This window comes from Chiroxiphia lanceolata, chromosome 19 (genome assembly GCF_009829145.1).
Source record: "Chiroxiphia lanceolata isolate bChiLan1 chromosome 19, bChiLan1.pri, whole genome shotgun sequence".
In the NCBI taxonomy this organism is placed as follows: domain Eukaryota; kingdom Metazoa; phylum Chordata; class Aves; order Passeriformes; family Pipridae; genus Chiroxiphia; species Chiroxiphia lanceolata.
In genome coordinates, this window is record NC_045655.1 from 1,508,753 (window position 1) to 1,528,135 (window position 19,383).

Consider the following 19,383-nt stretch of genomic DNA (forward strand, 5'->3'; position numbering starts at 1 on the left):
TCCCAGAGTTGTGGGAGAGGTGATTAGAAGCTGCTACAAAACCAACCACGAATTGGGGGGTTTCCCAGCTCACCCACCGTCCCTGTCTGCAGGAGCTGGTGCTCCCAGACAGCCTGCAGGGGTGGGTGTGCCCAGGATTCTCCTGCTTCCTGAGGCACCAGGGCTCTGGGTCTGCTCAAAGACACCCAGCATGCTGGACTGGGAGTCCTGGCTGCTGCACAGCCCGGCTGGGCCAGGCTGGAGCATCACCTGGCCAGGCTGGAGAGGTGGCCCAGGAGAACCTCTTGAAGTTCAACAAGGCCAAGAGCAACGTCCTGCACATGGGTAGGGTTAATCTGAAGCACAAACACAGGCTGGGCAGAGGATGGATTGAGCCCAGCCCTGGGAGAAGGACCTGGGGGTGCTGGTGGGGGACAGGCTGGACATGGCCCAGCCCAGAACCCCCGTGCCCTGGGCTGATCCCTCAGTGTGGGCAGAGGGCAGGGAGGGATTGTGCCCCTCTGTCCCTCAGGTGAGACACCCCCCCCCTGCAGAGCTGCTCCAGCCCTGGGGAACAGCACAGGGAGGACGTGGAGCTGCTGCAGAGAGTCCAGAGGAGGCCACAGAGGTGCTCCGAGGGCTGGAGCCCCTCTGCTCTGGAGCCAGGTTGGGAGAGCTGGGGGTGCTCACCTGGAGAAGACAAGGCTCTGGGGAGACCTCCCAGTGCCTAAAGGGGCTCCAGGAGAGCTGGAGAGGGATTTGGGACAAGGAATGGCTTCAAACTGAATGTTGGATTCAGATTAGATATATGGAAGAGATTCTTCCCTGTGAGGGTGGTGAGGCCCTGGCACAGGTTGCCCAGAGAAGCTGTGGCTGCCCCAGCCCTGGAAGTGTCCAAGGCCAGGTTGGACGGGGCTTGGAGCAACCTGGGCTGGTGGAAGGTGTCCCTGCCCATGGCAGGGGGTGGGACTGGATGATCTTTAGTGTCCTTTCCAACCCAAACCATACCATGACTCTATGATGGCACAACTGAGTCTTTCCCAAGCTTAAGAGCAAAATGAGATGCTCTCTAAAAGCACGTCATTCACATGGTCCCACGTGACTATCATAGCAAGAAACCAGAAACAAAATAAGACCCAACCTTGTAAAGCCTTTTGCTGTGTCTGGGTCTCAGTCCCAGTATGGCAGCACTGGGCACCAGTTTCCTGCCAGCAAAATGCATCCTGTGCTGTTCCTCTCTCTGCAGTCAAAGTCTAATTCATTGGCTTTTCCTTGGTGTGGAAATGGGCTCTGATTTAACCCACAGTGTGGACCAGTTTGGTCTTTTTTCCAGTGTTTGAGAGGATTTGAGCTGTGTGAAGGAGAGTTTAATGGAATGAACTCTCTGTCCAAGGAGGGAGGTGTGAAATGGGGACCAGGTGGCAAATTGGGAAGCCTGAGAAGGAAGAACACTGAGTGGATTCTGAAATGAAGGAGATCACACACTAATTAAACGAGCCAGATTTGGTAATGAGTGCTAATGGCACATTAAGCTGTCTAGTCTGAGATATAGGTTTGCTTTGCTGCTTCCCAGTTCGGGTTTGCTGTTTGTTTGTTTATTTTGCTGGTTTTACAGTTTTATGGCTGTTGACCTCCTGAACATGACAGTCCTGTCCCAGCTCTGACAGGGGTGATGTTAATGACCCACAACGAGTTCCTGTGCCCCAGGAGCCCAGCAATGTGCTCTGCCCAGCCCCTTCTGCTGAATATCTCCAAAAAAGGTGAATGAAATGGAGTATTCAGAGAAACAGAGGGACTGGCTATGGAAGGGAAAGCAATTTAGACTCCAGCGTGGTTTGGGTTTGTTTGTTTGTTTTTTTTTTTCTGTGTTCTGGCATGTTTTAGGAGGAAAACAAAGATTTCTTGAGTGGTTTATGGTAATGTGTCCTGTCATTCGTCCTAATGGCTTTTTTTTCTCCCCAGTGCAGTCCCGTGGCTCTTCTGTGCTCACACAGCCCCCACCCCCAATGCAATTCCTCCCATTTTATAGCTGTTTGCAGGGGGGTTGGACTCCCAGAGCAGAAGGGGAGGTGGTTTGCAGTGAGACAGCCTGGCTGCCAGGGCAGCATTCCCCCAAAACCAGGACCAGGGACAAGGATAAACCCCAGGGCAGGAACTGTGAGACTGCACCCACCCTGTGCCACCCCAGACCAACATCCCCTCTGTGCCCTAAGAACTTGCAGGGGGAGCAAAATAAAACCCCAGGTACTTTGAGACTGAGGTTCTGGTTCTGTTCTGGGTTTGGGTGACATTCAGCTCTGAGTGTGTGTGGGATTTGCCTCTCTGTGCCCAACCCACAAGGAAAAAGGAGCAGGCAGTAAGAAGACCTTGCTCTTTAATTCCAGCTTTGAGGATCTCACGTGAAGCTGAGAAATTGGGGTTGACATGGGGCAGAAGTGAAGGGGACAATGCTCTCAGGGACAGGGTGGAGTTGTTAGGGTGATGATCCTTGCGGGTCCCTTCCAACCCAGGATATTCCGTGATTCTATGAATTGCCTGATGATTATAAAGAAAATAATCTCCCAGACCAATCAAAACACTTCCCCTCACTACTATTATTTTTATCCTATTTTTAGGTGAGAGCTTGTTGAAGCCACAATTTGTTTGGAGCAGCAACTGTGTCTTTTTCTTTTGGAGAAATTCAACATTAAATATATCGGGGTGTTGAAAAGAAAACTCAAGAAAGAATACCCAGTGAGGGGTAGAACAAACCTGTCTGCTGTTCTTAGGGAGTTTGTCATCTCATAGTCCAACCCTAAGGCAGGAGACAGTGTAGGCATGTCCTGGTGCTCCACAGCTGGGATTTGGAGAGTGTCACTACACTGGAATGGTGAGAAAAACTGACCTTGGCACCCCAGAGGATCCTGATAATATTGGATGCTTGCCAGAGATTTTAGAAGTATAGAAGAAGTTGTGTTTTATTAACTTTAACTAAGAGACAGGAGGATGATCTTCCTAAGGGGGCAGATTATCACCTTGTCCTTAAACCTTCCTGTGAAGGGGAAGCTGGTCCTTGCCAGGGTCAAACCTGGGAGCAGAGAGCAGAGCTGAGCAGGGTGGAGGTGCCAATGGTCCTGGAGGGTTGGGGAATGCAGGGAAATCTCATTGGGTCTGTGGCTCTCTCCCAGACTCTTCCCAAGGACTTTGTGACTGTCTGGGTGGCTCAGGAGACAGTTCAGCAGATCAGCCCAGACCTCAGCTGGGTTGTGCTGTCACTGCTGGACCAGTGGTGGCAATCCTGTGCTGAACTGAGCTCCTGGGAAGGATTCCTGCCCATATCCATGGCATGGAGGTGTGGGGGATGGCTTCCAAAAGGCTCTAAATCCAAGGCAACAGCTAATGGGGGTCACAAGCTACAGGAGATCCTCCACAGCCAACACGTTCTGGTGGGAGACTTTGTGTTGCTGAACTGCTTGAATTTGTGTCTCTTGATTTCTGTTTGTTAATTTGAAGGAGAGGAAAGACATGGCCAAAAAATTGACCAGTGACAGAACTCAAAGGTACAACTGGAGCTGTGCCAGGGGAGGTTTAAGTTGGATCTCAGCAAAAGGTTCTTCCTGCAGAGGCTGGTTGGGCACTGAACAGGGCAGTGGGCACAGCCCCAAGGCTGCCAGAGCTCCAGGAGGGTTCAGACAAGGCTCTCAGGGACAGGGTGGGATTGTTGGGGTGTCTGTGCAGGGCCAGGAGTTGGACTGGATGATCCTGAGGTGGGTCCCTTCCAGCTCAGGATGTTCCATGATTCTGTGGTTCTGTGATGGAGCCTGGCTCACACATATCCCAAAGTTTTTTGGTGTCACAACCTGCACTATTGATATGCAGGTGATGCAAGCCATTGATTAACCCCCAAAGCATGAATTAATTAGAGCTGTAGATATGGCATCAGCATCATCATCACAATTGTCTTAAAAGTAAAGAAAGCTGAGAGCTGTGGCAGGTTCCTGTAGAGCTGCAGCCACTGCCCCACCCTGAGCACTGATTCCTCCACTCTGGCTGCTCCCACCAGCTGCAGGAGGGAGGGAGGCCCTGAGGAGCCTCAGCCCTTTAATGAACCCCAGCCAGAAACAAAGTGTGCTCTCAGAAATGCTAATGGGAAAATGTTCCCTTTCCAGGGACAAAGCTGCTCAACTCCTACTTCCAGGAACCAGGTCACTTCCAGGCAGGAATGGACCCTGAGCAGCACAGACCCAGCCAGGACAGCTGTGTGTGCTGGTGGGGTCCCTCCAATGTCACTGTCCCCAGGGTCCCAGTCCCCTGGGGTGGCACTGCTGTGCCCTCTGAGACTTGGTGCTCCTGTTCTATTCTCTCCTAACTCCTCTTTCCCCTTTTCCTCAGTTTCAGACCTAGATCATAAAATATTCCAAGGAGATTCACTGATTTATCAGGCTTGACCTCAGCAGATCACAGAGCAGATTTAGATGGTTCCCTCCTCCCTTTTAACACAGAGCCAGGGAGGAGCAGGAAAGGCAGGAGAGGAGAAAGGGGGAGAGATGAAGGCAAAAAAGTGAAGGAAATGGAAGTGTGGGCAGCAGATCCAGAGGGGGGATTCTGCCCCTCTGCCCCCTCAGCTGAGACCCCCCTGCAGAGCTGCTCCAGCCCTGGGGAACAGCACAGGGAGGACATGGAGCTGCTGGAGAGAGTCCAGAGGAGGCACCAAGAGGATCAGAGGGATGGAGCAGCTCTGCTGGGAGGAAAGGCTGGGAGAGTTGGGATTGTTCAGCCTGGAGAAGAGAAGCTTTGGGGTGACCTAATTGTGGCCTTCCAGAGCCTGAAGGAGCTACAAGAAAGATGGAGAGAGACGATTTCCAAGGGCCTCGAGTGACAGGACAGGGGGGCATGGCTTCATACTGCCAGAGAGGGGGTATAGATTGGATATTAGATATGATTGTATTAATTTAACTAAAACTCCTTCACAGGAGCACCTCTATCCACTGAAAGCAGGTTTCAGACTGTCCTGGGCAGTTCCTGAAGATAACAGGGCATAGGAAAAGGACATCTTAGAGCTGTCAGGTGTGAAAGGTGCATCAATAGCAAAGGTGATAAATTATGGGAAAAATGCAAACTTTCCCATTCCTATCCTGAGCTCTGTGGCTGTGGAAGTGGTTTGGGTTGGTGAGAAGATGAAGCTGTCGGAGATTTCCCTTGTGATGTTGGTCGGAGCAGGAGGAGAGCAGGAGTGTTTCCAGGAGCCAGGCACGGCAGTGTCCATGTCACAGAATCCCAGGATGTGCTGAGCTGGAAGGGACCCACAAGGATCATCGATTCCAACCCTCAGCCCTGCACAGGCCCATCCCCAAGAGTCACCCCCTGTGCCCCAGAGGATCAGCCAAACCCTCCTGCAGCTCTGGCAGCCTTGGGGCTGTGCCCACTGCCCTGGGGAGCCTGGGCAGTGCCCAACCAGCCTCTGGGGGAAGAACCTTTGGCTGAGATCCAACCTGAGCCTGCCCTGACACAGCTCCAGCCATTCCCTGGCTGCTGTCCCTGGTCCCCCCAGAGCAGAGCTCAGTCCCTGCCCCTCCTCTGCCCCTGCCCAGGAAGGTGGAACTGCAGTGAGGTCTCCCCTCAGTCTCCTCTTCTCCAGCTGAACACACCAAGTGCCCTCAGTGTCCTCACAGGGCTTCAAATCAAGGCCCTTCCCCATCCTCCTTCCCTCCTTTGGACACTCTCTAATGCCTCAATCTCTTCCTTCCATTGTGTCTCCCCAAACTGCCCCAATGTTGAGGTGAGGCCACTCCAGAGCAGAACAGGACAATCCCTTGTCTGACACATTGAGCTTTTTCAAATCTGCACCACTTTTTTGGAACAGGTGTTTGGACCAAAACTTTTCTGTCTCAGACACTGATAATTTTTCCTTCTGTTTTTAGGAAACAACAGACTTTTTTACAAGATGCTGGCAGTTTCTTCCAGCCAGCCATCCTGGCACTGCCTTTCCGGCTGTTCCAGAAGCAGGATCAGCTCTGTTTGCAGTCATTTTTCTCAGCCCTAAATGAGGCTGGAGTGCTCAACCCCACAGGTGCCTCCCCCTGGGCCCTGGGAACACCCACTGAGTCACATCATCTGCCTTGGGACCTTCTGTGCCACCATCCAAACTGCTCCAAATTCAACACAGCTCTCTTTGGAAGCTCAGACAGACACCTGCCAGTTTGCAAAGGATCCCAAATGTCCTCGGGAAGGCAGAGGCACAGTTTCCCTGCATTCCTGGTGTGGTGTTCACACTGTACCCCAGGCATTAGGAAAGAGCAAACTGTTAACACCTTGCCAAGGTCTTGCCTTTGCAGTTTGATGTCACCTGCTGTGCCACCTGACATAACCCAGCTCTGAGGGGACTCCAGTGAGGCAAGGAGGCTCTGACCAGCTGAAGGTCCAGCCCTCAGGGACAGCAGGAATAATTTATCCTGTGGATATCCAAAAGGACACCATACCCTGATGGATGTGAATGCTCATGGAAAATGAATCTTTGGAAGAACAAAGATTATCAGGAATAGTCAGCATAGCTTCACCAAGGGCAAATCTTGCAGGGTCCTGAAGCTGAGGAAGAACAAGCCCAGGCAGCAGCACAGGGGAGAGCAGCTCTGTGAGAAGGAGCTGGGGGACAGCAAGGGGCCCTGAGCCAGCAGCGTGGCCTGGTGGCCAAGGTGGGCAGTTGTATCCTGGGCTGCAGGAGGAACAGTGTGCCCAGCAGAGCAAGGAGGGCATCCTGCCCCTCTCCTGCCCTGGGGAGGCACATCTGGAGAGCTGTGCCCAGCTCTGGGCTCCCCAGTTTGAGAGGGACAGGGAACCACTGGAGAAGGTCCAGTGAGGTCTGTGAGGATGATGAGGGGACTGGAGGATCTCTCTGCTGAGGAAAGGCTGAGGGAGCTGGGGAGGCATCTGAGGGGTGACCTCATCCATGTTGGTAAGGATCTGAAGGGTGGGTGTCACGAGGATGGACCAGACTGATTTCAGTGGTGCCCAGCAACAGGACAAGGGGCAACAGGCACAGACTGACACACAGGAGGATCCATCTGAACATGAGGAAAAACTTCTTTACTTGGAGGGTGACAGAGCCCTGGAACAGCTGCCCAGAGAGGCTGTGGGGCCTCCTTCCATGAGGATATTCCAAACCCACCTGGGTGTGATCCTGTGCAACCTGCTCCAGGTGACCCTGCTTGAGCAGAGGGGTTGGACCAGATGATCTCCAGAGGTCATCCCAACCCCAGCCACTCTGAGTCTGATGTCAGCCTGTTTGGTTTTGTTGGCCAAGTTATGTCTCTGCCTGTGCTTCAGTTTGAGAACTGATAAATGGTGATAATACTTATTTTCTCAGCTGGGCTTTGGGAGCCTCCTTATAAATATTTATGAAGAGCTCTGTTTATAATTATAAGTAAATAAATGGGTGTATGGAATTCACAGTCTAAGGATGCAAGTTGTTCTGTTTCACACACTCAAACACAGTCATTTATGGTTTCTGCTTTCATTTGGAAGCAGAGAAGTTGGGAATAGCAACTTCAAAACCACACCTCAAACTGAGCCCCAATTAGGAAAGAAAAGCCAGTACTTAAGGGGCAAATCCTGCTGACATCAGGAAAGACAGGGAGAAACTCTTGTAGGTACTTCATGTGCTTAAAGATGTAGATGGTGCCTGTTGAAGTTTATAAAGTGCTGAAGTGTCTAAATCCTTTCTTAAGTCAGTCTGAGAAGGGACATCCTGCTCAAATACTCAGAGTCATTTGGGATCTTATAATCTACCCATTCTCCTGTGACACCTGCAGTAGGTTACCTTTGGGGACCTTCTGAGAATCCTCTCAATTGTCTTTTTGCATCTTCCCACCCCCTTTGTCCTGATCAGCCTTGGCCTTGTTTCCAGCTCAGCAGAGTTGCACATTCCTAATTAACCCCTTTGGAGCTCCCTGAGCACCAGGAGCCTCCTCCCATCACCACCCAAACCCCGAGTCCAGCAACAACCCTTCCCTCGCTCCTTCCTCTGCCGAGGCTGGTGAAGGTTCACAGGGGCCAGAAGACAAACTTCTGTTTGCAGAGTTGTCCTGAGCTTTGTTTTCAGCTCTGCAATAATCCATATGTAACACAACCTCCCATCCAAGCCCAAATGCCAGCCTGAACAATGTCTCCCAGGACACAGAGATCCACCCCAAGGCTCAAAAGACCCATCTTCTGTTTCTAGATTAAGCCCCTGATGGCTGTTTGACCTCAGGGAATGCTCCACACCTCCCCCTGACTCAGTTTCCCCATAAATTGTGGATGTTGGTTCTCTCCATCATTAAATACTTTGAGGAAAAAATTAAGATATTAAAAGCCAGGGAGGGTTTTTCTGGAGGGAAAGTCAATCCTGCTTTATAAATGACTTTGGGATAACAGGCATGATTATCAGGGATTCTTTCAGTGATTATATTTTCATGGGTTCATGAATTCCTGCACTTGGAGTGCTCTGCAGCTGCCCCTGGAAAACAGCCCCATCCTTCCCTGGGAGCAGTGCTGATCTTTGCAGAGCCCTGAGGACACACCATGACACTGCTGCAGCCTCCCAGCAGTGATCCTGCCAGGATCCCAAAGCACAGATCCCTAAGGAATCCCCCACTCCACAAGTTTGGGAGGTGGTTTGCACAAACTTGCTGCCAGGCCTGTGCTGTGTTTTAATTGCTGATGGGAATGTGGATCCCAGTGGAGAGCTGGGAACCCGCTGGAGATCTCCAGGTGTCCATGAGAAATGCCTTTAGTGCTGGACATTAGCTGTTCCAATGAGGTTTAGAGGTGTCAGCAGAGGGGTCCAGGTTGGGCTGGAAATGGCTGAGCAGAAACAAGGGCATCAAAGATCTACAGCCAAGCCTAAAAGGTTGTCCCTTAGTGATACTATAATTCAAATTTTAGTGAATAAGAAGGAGGAAAACAAGTGTAAGTTAAAAAGCTGCTCAGAAGCAGGACTGGGAGAGCTTCCTGGAGGTGTTATAATATATTTTGGTGCTGAGTGAAGAGGCTGGAGAGAACTGACAGGTCAGTGGCTTCTCCTCAAGTACCAGAGTACAGTAAATCTGTGTGTGCAGACATCTGCAGGGCTGGCACTTCAGGGCTGTTTAAAGCTGTTTAAAGCTATTTAAAGCCTGGGAGGGCCCTGCCAGGCTGGGAAGGGCCAAGGGTCTGATCCTTCTTCTACTGCCAGTGTGCCCCTGTGATACCAAACTGTGAGTGTTCAACCAACCACCCAGTGCTGTGAGAAATGAACCTCCTGCAGGATTGGCTGTGACTGACCTCAGAGGGGGGAATTCTGCCTCTCTGCTCGGGTGAGACCCCCCCTGCAGCTCTGGGGCCCCAATCCAAGAAGGACTTGGAGCTGCTGGAGGAGCCCAGAGGAGGCCACAAAGAAGATCAAAGGGCTGGAGCCCCTCTGCTCTGGAGCCGGGCTGGGAGAGCTGGGGGGCTCACCTGGAGAAGAGAAGGCTCCAGGGAGACCTTGGACCTCTTCCAGCACCTAAAGGGGCTCCAGAAGAGCTGGGGAGGGACTTGGGACAAGAGATGGAGGAACAGGATGAGTGGGAATGGCCTTAAGATGAAAGAAGGTAGGTTTATATTGGATATTAGGAAGAAATTCTTCCCTGTGAAAGGACTCCTCACAAGGGGGAATGGATTTCCACTGACAGAGAGTAGGTTTAGATGAGATATTAGGAAAAAATCCTTCCCTGTGAGGGTGGTTCATCCTGGAAAGGAGAAGGTTGAGTGGAGACTCAGAGCACCTTCCAGGCTCTGAAGAGGCTACAGGGAAGTTGGAGAGGGGCTGTTCATCAGGAACTGGAGTGACAGGACAAGGAGGAATGGATTCAGACTGAAAGAAGGGAAATTGAGGTGAGACATATGGAAAAAATTCTCCCCTGTGAGGGTGGGGAGGCCCTGGCACAGGTTGCCCAGAGAAGCTGTGGCTGCCCCATCCCTGGAAGTGTCCAAGGCCAGGTTGGACGGGGCTTGGAGCAACCTGGGCTGGTGGAAGGTGTCCCTGCCCATGGCATGGGGTGGGACAAGATGAGCTTTAAGTTCCTATCCAACCCAAACCAGTCTGTGATTCCATGTCCCTTTTCCAACCCCCTGTGCCCAGGTCCCAACCCTTCCTGAATGGTACCAGTCACTGCTGGCACCTCTGCTCACACAGGACCAGCCCAGTGAGTGCCCCAGGTAAGTTGTGTCTTCCAGCTGGCCCTGCTGTCCCACCACCCTTTTCTGCAGCTGGAAAAAAACTGCCCCAGCATGTGCCTGTTTGCCATGAGCACGGGATGCTTCAGTGCCCAGGCTGGCACTAAAGGAGGTGGCATGGAGCTAAATTGCACAAGACAGCCACTGATGGATTATGGCACCCAAAATTAGCTGGAGGGATATTTATATTTTCACTGCCCAAGCCTTGGAATGAGGCCCTTGGAGTTTGGCAGCTCTCCCCCAGGGCTGCATTAGAAAGCTGCTGAGGGCTGAGGCAAATGCAGCAGAAGGTGAGTGCTGGCTTTGTTTTCCAGGTAGTCCTCTCAGAAACAGGAAATTGGACAGTTCCTTTGATCTTAAAGGTGGCACCATTATTTTTGTGACTTTCTTGAGTGAAAGTGAGCTCAGCCTTTGCCCCTTTTCCAGGCACTTTTCTTGGGGGATGATTTTCTTTGGCTGAGTCATAGAATCATGGAATCACGCAATGGTTTGGGTTGGAAGGGACCTTAAAGACAATCTCCTTCCACTCCCTGCCATGGGCAGGGACACCTTCCACTAGCCCAGGTTGCTCCAAGCTCCGTCCAACCTGACCTTGGACACTTCCAGGGATGGGGCAGCCACAGCTTCTCTGGGCAACCTGTGCCAGGGCCTCCCCACCCTCACAGGGAAGGATTTTTTCCTGAGGTCTCATCTATACCCATACTGAGTCAATCTGAGCCTGTCTTTTTTTGAGTCCTGGGGCAGATCTTCACATGATTTTGGTTGTGTCGACAGGAAAAGGTCTATCAGAGTTCCTTGGCAGCAAACTTCTCCCAAGGAATGACATGGTGGCTCAGTAAAGCCCTTGCAATCCCACATGTGGAAGGAAGGTGAGCTCAGCTGCTGAACTGGGGCTGTTTTAGGAGCTCTGAGCCAGCTCTGTGCCCTGGGCAGGGGGGGTTGGCAGGGATGTGACACCTGTGACTGTCCCCAGTTCACGAGGCTGGAATGTGGGACTGCCAGCATTGAACCAGCCCCTGGAATACCTTTCTCTCCTGCTTCTTGAAACAAGAGCTTAGTAGGGGTTTTAATTTGAACCAGGAGCTGGAAGTGAGAGTGGTTTTAACCCCTGAATCTGCAGCTGCTGTGAGAACCTCTCCCTAAATCCAGAGCAGTTCCATGATGAGCAGCAGAAACCACACACAGAGCTGGGACATGGCCAGCAGGAGCTTGTGCCCCATGGGCAGGACAAAGCTGTGCCCACCTGCCCCATGGAGCTGGAATTCTGGGGACAAACTGTGTCCATCTGCCTCACGGTGCTGGAATTATCTGGACATGTCTGTGTCCATATGCCCTGTGGTGCTGGAATAGTCTGGACAAAGCTGGTGCTTGACTTCACCAGAAAATCTGTGTCCATCTGCCCCATGGGGATGGAATTCTCTGGACAAAGCTGTGTCCATGGGTCCAACAGTGCTGGAATTCTCTGGAAAAAGCTCTGTCCATCTGCCCTGTGGTGCTGGAATTCTGTGGATAAAGCTGTGTCCATGTGCCCCGTGGTGCTGGATTTGCTGTCCCTCCCTGGCAGCAGCAGCAGTCCCCCCTCAGGGCACACACCCTCCCACTTTGCCTTTTGGACTATTTTCTCTTTGGCTGAATTGCTAATTCCATAGTAATTACTTAGGAAAATTCCTTAATCAAAATCACATTGGAGGAGGTAATGAGCAAATAGGTCAAGGAGAGCAACGTGTCTCACGGGCAGGAGCTGCCTCCCCGAGCATCTGCAGACCTGGCTGCCCTGGAGGACCAGCAGGAGGCCCAGGGAGGACAGGGCTGTGCTCCAAGGCAGCACAAAGCACCCCAAGGCTGCCCTTTTGGCTGCTGGGTGCTCTGGGGAGGCTCCAGCTCCTGTCTCCCAGGAGGGCTCTGCCCTGGCTCGTGCAGCATCCCCTGTTGCTCAGTGTTCCAGGAGCACACTGCTCTCACAGAGAGGCCCTTGGGCTCTGAATGGCTCTGAGCATCAGCCTCACTACCCAGAGGTCTGAGAGGACACCTGGTTGATAGAAGCTGTCCTGGATTCTTGGAAGGGTCAGAGACTCAGACAGTCTGAGTTACAAGCACAGAAAGGATTTGCTCCAAGATTTCATATTTTAAACAACTAAATGCAAAGATATATAAATAGATATAAGTACTGAGACCTAAAACCCCATCTGGAAGTTCAAAATCCCCAACCAGCTCCCCGTCCAAGGCACAGCTTTCTGGCCTCCCTCTCAATGACACTGGAAAGCTTTTCACTCCATTATTATCTTCACACAGTTAAATCTCTGCTGTCAGCCCCGGATTTGAGAGTTCAGAATAGTTGCACATTACATCCAACCTTTTGGCACCTCTCTGGACATCTTTTCGAGCTCATTCAAACCCTCACTGAGCAGCACATGTCCCAGAGCAGCTCCTCCAGGGCTCCAATCATTCATCTGCTGCAAAGCCCAACTGTTTGTTCTCATCCCTTGCTTTCTGTCATTTAATCTGTTATTAATTCTTGAGAAGACCTTTCCTCTCATTCCATGCTGTTCTCAAGCACTACTGATGAAAGACCTGGCTGACAGTTTCCAGAGAGAACTGACTGCAGTGCCTGGACAGCATCACTGCCCTGCCCCCGTCACCGCTCCCTCTCGGGGCACTGGCACACCCACAGTGTGTGCCCTCCTCTCTCCAGAGCCATCCTGCCTCTCCTCCTTCATATCCTGACTCTCCTCCTTCATATCCTGACTCTCCTCCTTCATTTTATTGCCACCTCTCACAGTGCACCTGCTCTGCCAGCTCATCTCCCACGTCCCCAGCACCAGCTCCAGGCCTTTCTGAAGGTGAATATTGACGCTTTCCACTCACCTGAGGGACAGCTTGGACTGAGCTCAGGGCACCTCAGCAGCTCCCCTTTCAAACCTCTTCACTGAACATTTAGTCCAGATTGATTTTTATCATTTCACTGTTAAGATTTTATACAAGAGTTCCCTGATTCTTCAGTTTTAGGGAGATCACCAGAAACAGCCCCTACCCTGCCCGTGGGACTCTCCTGTTTCCCCTGCTCTGGACGTTGACAGTGCAAAGATTAAGGTATCAGGGGGTTTGTCTTCCCTGAGCACCCTCACATTCTGAAAACACACACTGCCATCATTTCCAGCCTCTCTGCCTAAAAATTTCCCTCCTTTAGATCAAGACGTCATATTACACAAGAAAAACAGAACATTTTTCTATTGCAAAATCTCCCTTCATCTAAAGAGGGTTCTCTAGATGAATCTCAACAGAGGAGGTTCCTGAAGTGCAAGTAACAATTTTCTGGGACACAGAGCTCCTTCAAACTCAGCTTTGTCCAAAAAACTGAGGGCAATTCCAGATTGGAGACTCTGCAGCTCTGATAGTGGAGGAATTTGGTTGGTTGCTTGGTTTTAAATCTATTTCTTTAGCTCTGATAAAGGAATCAACAAAACTCACCAACAGAAAACCAAAAGCAAAAGTCAAAAAATAAACCCCAAACCTATCAAAGGCAAACATTCCACAGAACACCTTTGCTCCTGGGAGAAGAGAAAAATAGATTCAAGCCTAAACTGAGGTTGGTTGTGGTGTTTAATGCATTGCTGGGAAACACATAAATACCTTGAGAAGAAGTCCCTTCCCACTTCAGCCTTGTCCTGGGGAGGATTCACCTCCTCCAAAGGCGTGGCAAGGTCTGGGCTTTGCCCTTTTTAAAAAACCCACCTTTTAGTCCCTCTCTCGGCTCCCTGAGCTGAGCCAGCACCCCTCAGCTGGGGACTTTATGCCAATGCCGAAGATAAAAGTGCCACTATGAGCTTTGAGTCACCCTTGGAGTGCTGCTGCTGTCTCCAAAGTGAGGGGAGAGTCCAAAAGGTGTGAGCTTGGCCAGTGCCACCACACTCTGAGACCCTGTCCCACAGCAGGGGGACATTGGAGACCCAGTTCATGCTGAGGGGAGTGGGATGGGGGAAATCTGGGAGGGCTCATGGAGGGTTAGTGCTGTGCCAGCCTCCACCTCCTGGTTCCTTGCCCTGGTGCCCTTTGGTGGAAGGTTGGACTTGATCTTGGAGGTCTTTTCCAACCTTAATGATTCACACTGAACTCATGAACAATAAAGAAGCCCAGACTTGGAAGGACCAAATGCCTCAGGATCATTGGGTTCTCCTGCAGAGGAGGAACCAGATCTACCATGCAGAACCCTTGATCTTCTGGCTTCTTTGGAAGCAGGAGGGCCCTGCTGGTTTTCTCAGCTCCCACCCCTCCAGCCCAGCCACACTGGTGCCCATCCCTTGCCCTGCCTCAGGAATTTGTGTTTCATGCCCTCCAGTCACATTGTCCCTGAGCCTGAGGGTGCTCAGCCTGGTGCTCACCCCCACGAGATCCCAGCTGAGGATTCTGGGCATCCTGCACAAAAAGTTGACTTTTTGCAGTTTATCCATCCCAAATATATTTAGAGAAACAGAGACAGACAGAGGAGGTGACACAACAGAACATGAGGAAGCAGCAATGAAATGAAGGCATCAAGGAGGATGAAGGGGCGTGTAGGAGAAATTTGGTCAGATAAACACTATTAGACAGAATCCCAGAATCCCAGAATGTGCTGAGTTGGAAGGACCCACAAGGATCATCCAGTCCAACCCCTGGCCCTGCACAGGCCCATCCCCAAGAGTCACCCCCTGTGCCCCAGAGGATCAGCCAAACCCTCCTGCAGCTCTGGCAGCCTTGGGGCTGTGCCCACTGCCCTGGGGAGCCTGGGCAGTGCCCAACCAGCCTCTGGGGGAAGAACCTTTGGCTGAGATCCAACCTGAGCCTGCCCTGACACAGCTCCAGCCATTCCCTGGGTCCTCAGGGCTGAAAAGTCATGGGGCATAGTCAGGAGGGACTGAAAGAAATGAGTTTGCCAGGACTTTTTGGCTCAAAGAATGTAGAACTTGAATTCTGGTGGGGGATGTACAACTGGACACTGCAGGGACACCAGGGAACCTGCAGCAGGAACTCTCTGGGAAACAAAAACCTGTGTGCTCTGCAGGAGAGGCAGAAGGGAAGGTGCAAGGGGCCCTGAGTGCCAAGTGGGGAGGGGAAATTCAGCTTGGCAGCTTGGGTAGAACAAGATCAAACCAATAAAAAATGTATCCCATATTTAACAATCAAATAAATAAATAAGTAAATAAATCTGCTCAAAATCCATGGACAAAATGGTTCTGGAGAAGGTGTTAGAATGAGGTTACCATGGGAGCTGGCAAACCTGCTCAGTGGGACACAGGTTTCAGTAGAAACCTTGGCAATGTTCTCAGCCATCCACCACTGAGAACGTGGCTCACTGGGGGACAGTTGGACTCCCACCTCCAGCCCAAAGAAATAATATTCCAAATGACAGGAAAGCCCAGTTATTTCTGAGGGCACCAGCTGAGGAATTCCTGCAGCAGTCAGGGACACACCAGAGGTGACACTGCCTGGGACTGGAGAATGCACAGCTTCTAAAGAGATGGAGCTCAGACAGGGATGTAACGACTTCAGAGGGCAAAAAGAAAGTAGGGAGACAGCCTTGGACACCAAGGGACTAAAGGCCTCAGAATCTGAACTTTGGGGAACTTAGAACCTCTGCAAATCTTGAGGCTAAAGTTACCCAACCACACTGAGGGTCTTGGCTGTGTCAAATACCCCATAATGCTCCCCAAATTTGGGGGATGTGTGGATGTTTTGGATGTGTGACTCTTCTCCTCATGAAAAACCATCCAGGATTCTTGGAGAAGCAGCTGTGCCTTGGTTGGGAAGTTGCAACTACATTTGTAGAAGACCTTTTGAGGGAAGCTTTGCTGCTGCCTTCCCTGTCCCTGCAGGGAGCAGTGGGGACATTCCCAGGCTGGCTCTCTCCGTGCCAGGGGCTGCAGAGCTGCAGGACTCAGGCTGGGGGCACCTCCCTGCCCTCTGCAGCCACAGGCAGGTGACACTGGTTTGTTCTTTGTCAGTCAAGAACTTACTGCCCTGCTGAGATGGGAATGACCCAGGTCCAGTCCTGCCAAGCCCCCTGGGCAGAGCCTTAGGGACTCTCTGTGCCCAGGACAGGGGTGCTGGTGCTGCCTCTTCCCTCTCCTGGGTTACAAACAGCCTCCTGAAGGACAGGGTGACCTTCCACATGACCTCATAGATGTCAGGTGGCAGCCGTGGTGCTACAAAACTGTTATTGTTCAACCAGAATGTGTCACAACAGCTCCTGAGAACTTGTCTGACCCCTCAGTCCAGCTCTGCCTCCACCACCTGCAGGGACAGTGAGCACTGGTCAGAACCCATTCTGACCCACCTGAATCCTTCTATGGATAAGCCTGCCCAGAAACACATCAGGAGATGTCAGTGGAGATGTCTCTCCATCTCCTCTGCTGCCCTTTGCCACAGCAGAGGGACTGAAGACAACAAAGAAAGGACAGCAATGTAGGGATGAAGGGAAAGCTCATCTCCCACCTCAGCTCCTCCAGCCACCTCACACCTGAACTCCTCTGGGGTCATTCCTGTTCCTCTTGGATGCTCCCCAAGGAGCCTCAGGGGAGACAGGACCCTGCTAACTCTGTGCTGGGTGGGTCAGCCAGTCCCAGCCATGGAAGTGATGGGATGAGGGCAGGAAAAACCCTGGACACTTGGCATGAGAAGCTCTGAGATGCACAGCCAGCTCCAAAGCAGCAGTGGGACACTTCAGACACGGAGGCAGTTGGAGCTCTCTGACTGTAGCCTGCACATCAGCAGCCCTTTCAGCTTCCCCCCCTGCTTCCTGATCCTGAAGAGATTAATATATATTTAATCACATTGAACAGAAACACTTGTTCTGCTGAGCTCTGCAGCCTGGATGCCACACTGAGCACCTGTGACCTCAAGCCTGCAGCACTGGCCTTGTGCTCTAAACCTACAGCCTGGAAACATCTCCACACCTTCCTTCCATCCTGCAGCCCTCACAAAGGCTGATTCCTTCCAGGGTTCTACAAGGACCCTTCCTGTAAGGCACTGGTTGCTGGAAGGAAGATGGGATGACTTTTGACTTCAGGCTGAGTGTGTGACCAGTAAAGACCTGGGAATAACTGGAATTTGGGGTCCCTCTGGCAAGCAGGATGTGGACAGCACAGAATGATGGAATCATAGAACAGCAGAACTTCCCCCAGCCCATGGAGCTCCCTGGGAAATGGTTTTTTGGTAGGAAAAGCTGTGGATGCAGGGAGGGGAGATGTGAAATGAAAGGAAGCACCACAGAGGATGAAGGACAAAGGAGGGGATTGTCCAACTCTGCTCTGGGCTGGGACAGCCTCACCTCGACCCTGGAGACAGTTTTGGGTGCCACAATATAAAGAGGGTCTAAAGCTGTTAGACAGTGACCAAAGGAGGGAAGGAGGATGGGGAGGGGCCTGGATTTGAAGGTGTGTGAGGACACTGAGGGCACTTGGTGTGTTCACCTGGAGAAGAGGAGACTGAGGGGAGACCTCACTGCAGTTCCACCTTCCTGGGCAGGGGCAGAGGAGGGGCAGGGACTGAGCTCTGCTCTGGGGGGCCCAGGGACAGCAGCCAGGGAATGGCTGGAGCTGTGTCAGGGCAGGCTCAGGTTGGATCTCAGCCAAAGGTTCTTCCCCCAGAGGCTGGTTGGGCACTGCCCAGGCTCCCCAGGGCAGTGGGCACAGCCCCAAGGCTGCCAGAGCTCCAGGAGGGTTTGGCTGATCCTCTGGGGCACAGGGGGTGACTCTTGGGGATGGGCCTGTGCAGGGCTGAGGGTTGGACTCAGTGATCCTTGTGGGTCCCTTCCAGCTCAGCATATTCTGGGATTTTATCCATTCCTGCACCGGCAGACATGGGGTAGAAAGCCACAGGTTGGAGATTTAATATTTCTCTTAGTGCCTTACCAGAGGGGCCATTTGAGCCCTGGGGCAGCACTCTGGGACCAGCAGTGATGGAACATCCTGTGTGAAGGTTCTTTAGAGAGATGCTGTTTTCCTCAGCAGTGATTTAACACCAGAGACAGAGGTGTTGGCACAGCTGACAAAGCAGGGACAGATCTGGGGAGAGACAGCCCTGCAAAAGGCCATCCACATATATTAGAATTATTTTCCTGAGGAGGATTTGATGAGATGTGAACTTCATTATTTGCTAATGTTGCAGCACAGAGCTTTGTCCAAAACCCAGGAGAGGTAGAAGAAATCTTTCCATTAACTTCCCTGATTGTGAGATTGTGACAGATGTACTCCCTTCCCTTCCTCCTCAAATATTTTAAAGAGAACAGAAAGAGCAGTTAGATGTGTCCTTTCATGGGGGAGGACATCATTCCCTCTGAGGGATGCTCATATAAATCCCCACATGGGAGTGTTTTCAGGTGCCCATAACAATAAGATGGTCTCAGGCTAATAAAGCTTCAGAGAAGGGGAAGTGAGGTAAGACCCTCTGAATTCCCAAGCTGCCCACCCCTGGCTGCAGTGCAGGAGGAGCAGGGCCTGCACCAGTAACAAAAGCTCTTTGCAGCCACAATAGTTGTTTTCAGGTCTTCAGTGTGAGCCAAACTTTCCTGCTGGCTGTCAATCTAGAAAGAAACCTTTTTATGAAAGCCACCAGAAAACATACCCCAGAAGGAGGGAATACCCTGGAGATGTGGACTGTGGAGAAGCCAAGCTGCCCCAGGTAGGGCAGCCCTGCAGACTCTACCTCAGCTCATTGCTCTGGCCAAGCACAGCTTGAGACAGACAGTGAGAGCTCCTGGCTAAGCCTTTGAGGATTTAGATACTAAACCAGAACACTCATCAATTAGGTTTTCAGAGCTGGTCAATGATCTCCTGCTGGGAAATGTTCCCACTTCCCCAAGCCAGACTTTCAGAGTCTGTGAGAGCTCCACACCCGGACACCAGGGAGCTGCTCCTTCCACACCGAGGACTGAGCCACAAGGAGTTCACCAGGAATTCTCCAGCGTCACCTTCACTCTCACACACCTTCGAGCTGAGCAGGTTTTCCATGACAAGGCTGCAGGAGTCACTTGTACCTTTGCAGAGCCCGTGGCCACTGCTCCTCATGGGGGCTGTGGGTGGTGCTCAGCTGTGGAACTCACTGCTCTGGGGGACAGTGCCAAGGAAGAAGTAGTGAACCTTTGTTCCAGTACATCTTTGTGTAAATTTAAAGTCAGAAAAGACAACTGGGAAAGAAAGGAGGCTGATAGTGATGGAA

At 51.7% G+C, this 19,383-nt stretch overlaps 1 protein-coding gene and 2 long non-coding RNA genes across 5 annotated transcripts in view; 2 read left to right on the forward strand and 1 right to left on the reverse strand.

Moving 5' to 3' along the window:
* The first annotated feature begins 906 nt into the window (after positions 1-906).
* Positions 907-7,031, forward strand: LOC116796394. 3 transcript variants are annotated; one of them, XR_004360349.1, is made up of 4 exons: positions 907-1,739; positions 1,942-2,223; positions 2,595-2,848; positions 5,880-7,031. It is a non-coding gene; the product is annotated as an uncharacterized LOC116796394 (long non-coding RNA). The 3 variants fall into 3 exon arrangements; XR_004360351.1 differs by lacking the exon at positions 2,595-2,848; XR_004360350.1 differs by lacking the exon at positions 1,942-2,223.
* The window catches only part of SHISA6 (shisa family member 6), a 43,720-nt gene continuing 27,089 nt past the window's right edge, over positions 2,753-19,383 (reverse strand). Inside the window, exon 3 of the mRNA XM_032706987.1 lies at positions 2,753-2,840. Within this exon, the coding sequence (XP_032562878.1) occupies positions 2,836-2,840 (5 nt within the window). The 3' untranslated portion in view covers positions 2,753-2,835. The remainder of the gene's footprint in view (positions 2,841-19,383) is intronic.
* Positions 16,410-17,009, forward strand: LOC116796396. Its single transcript, XR_004360353.1, has 2 exons — positions 16,410-16,629; positions 16,785-17,009. It is a non-coding gene; the product is annotated as an uncharacterized LOC116796396 (long non-coding RNA).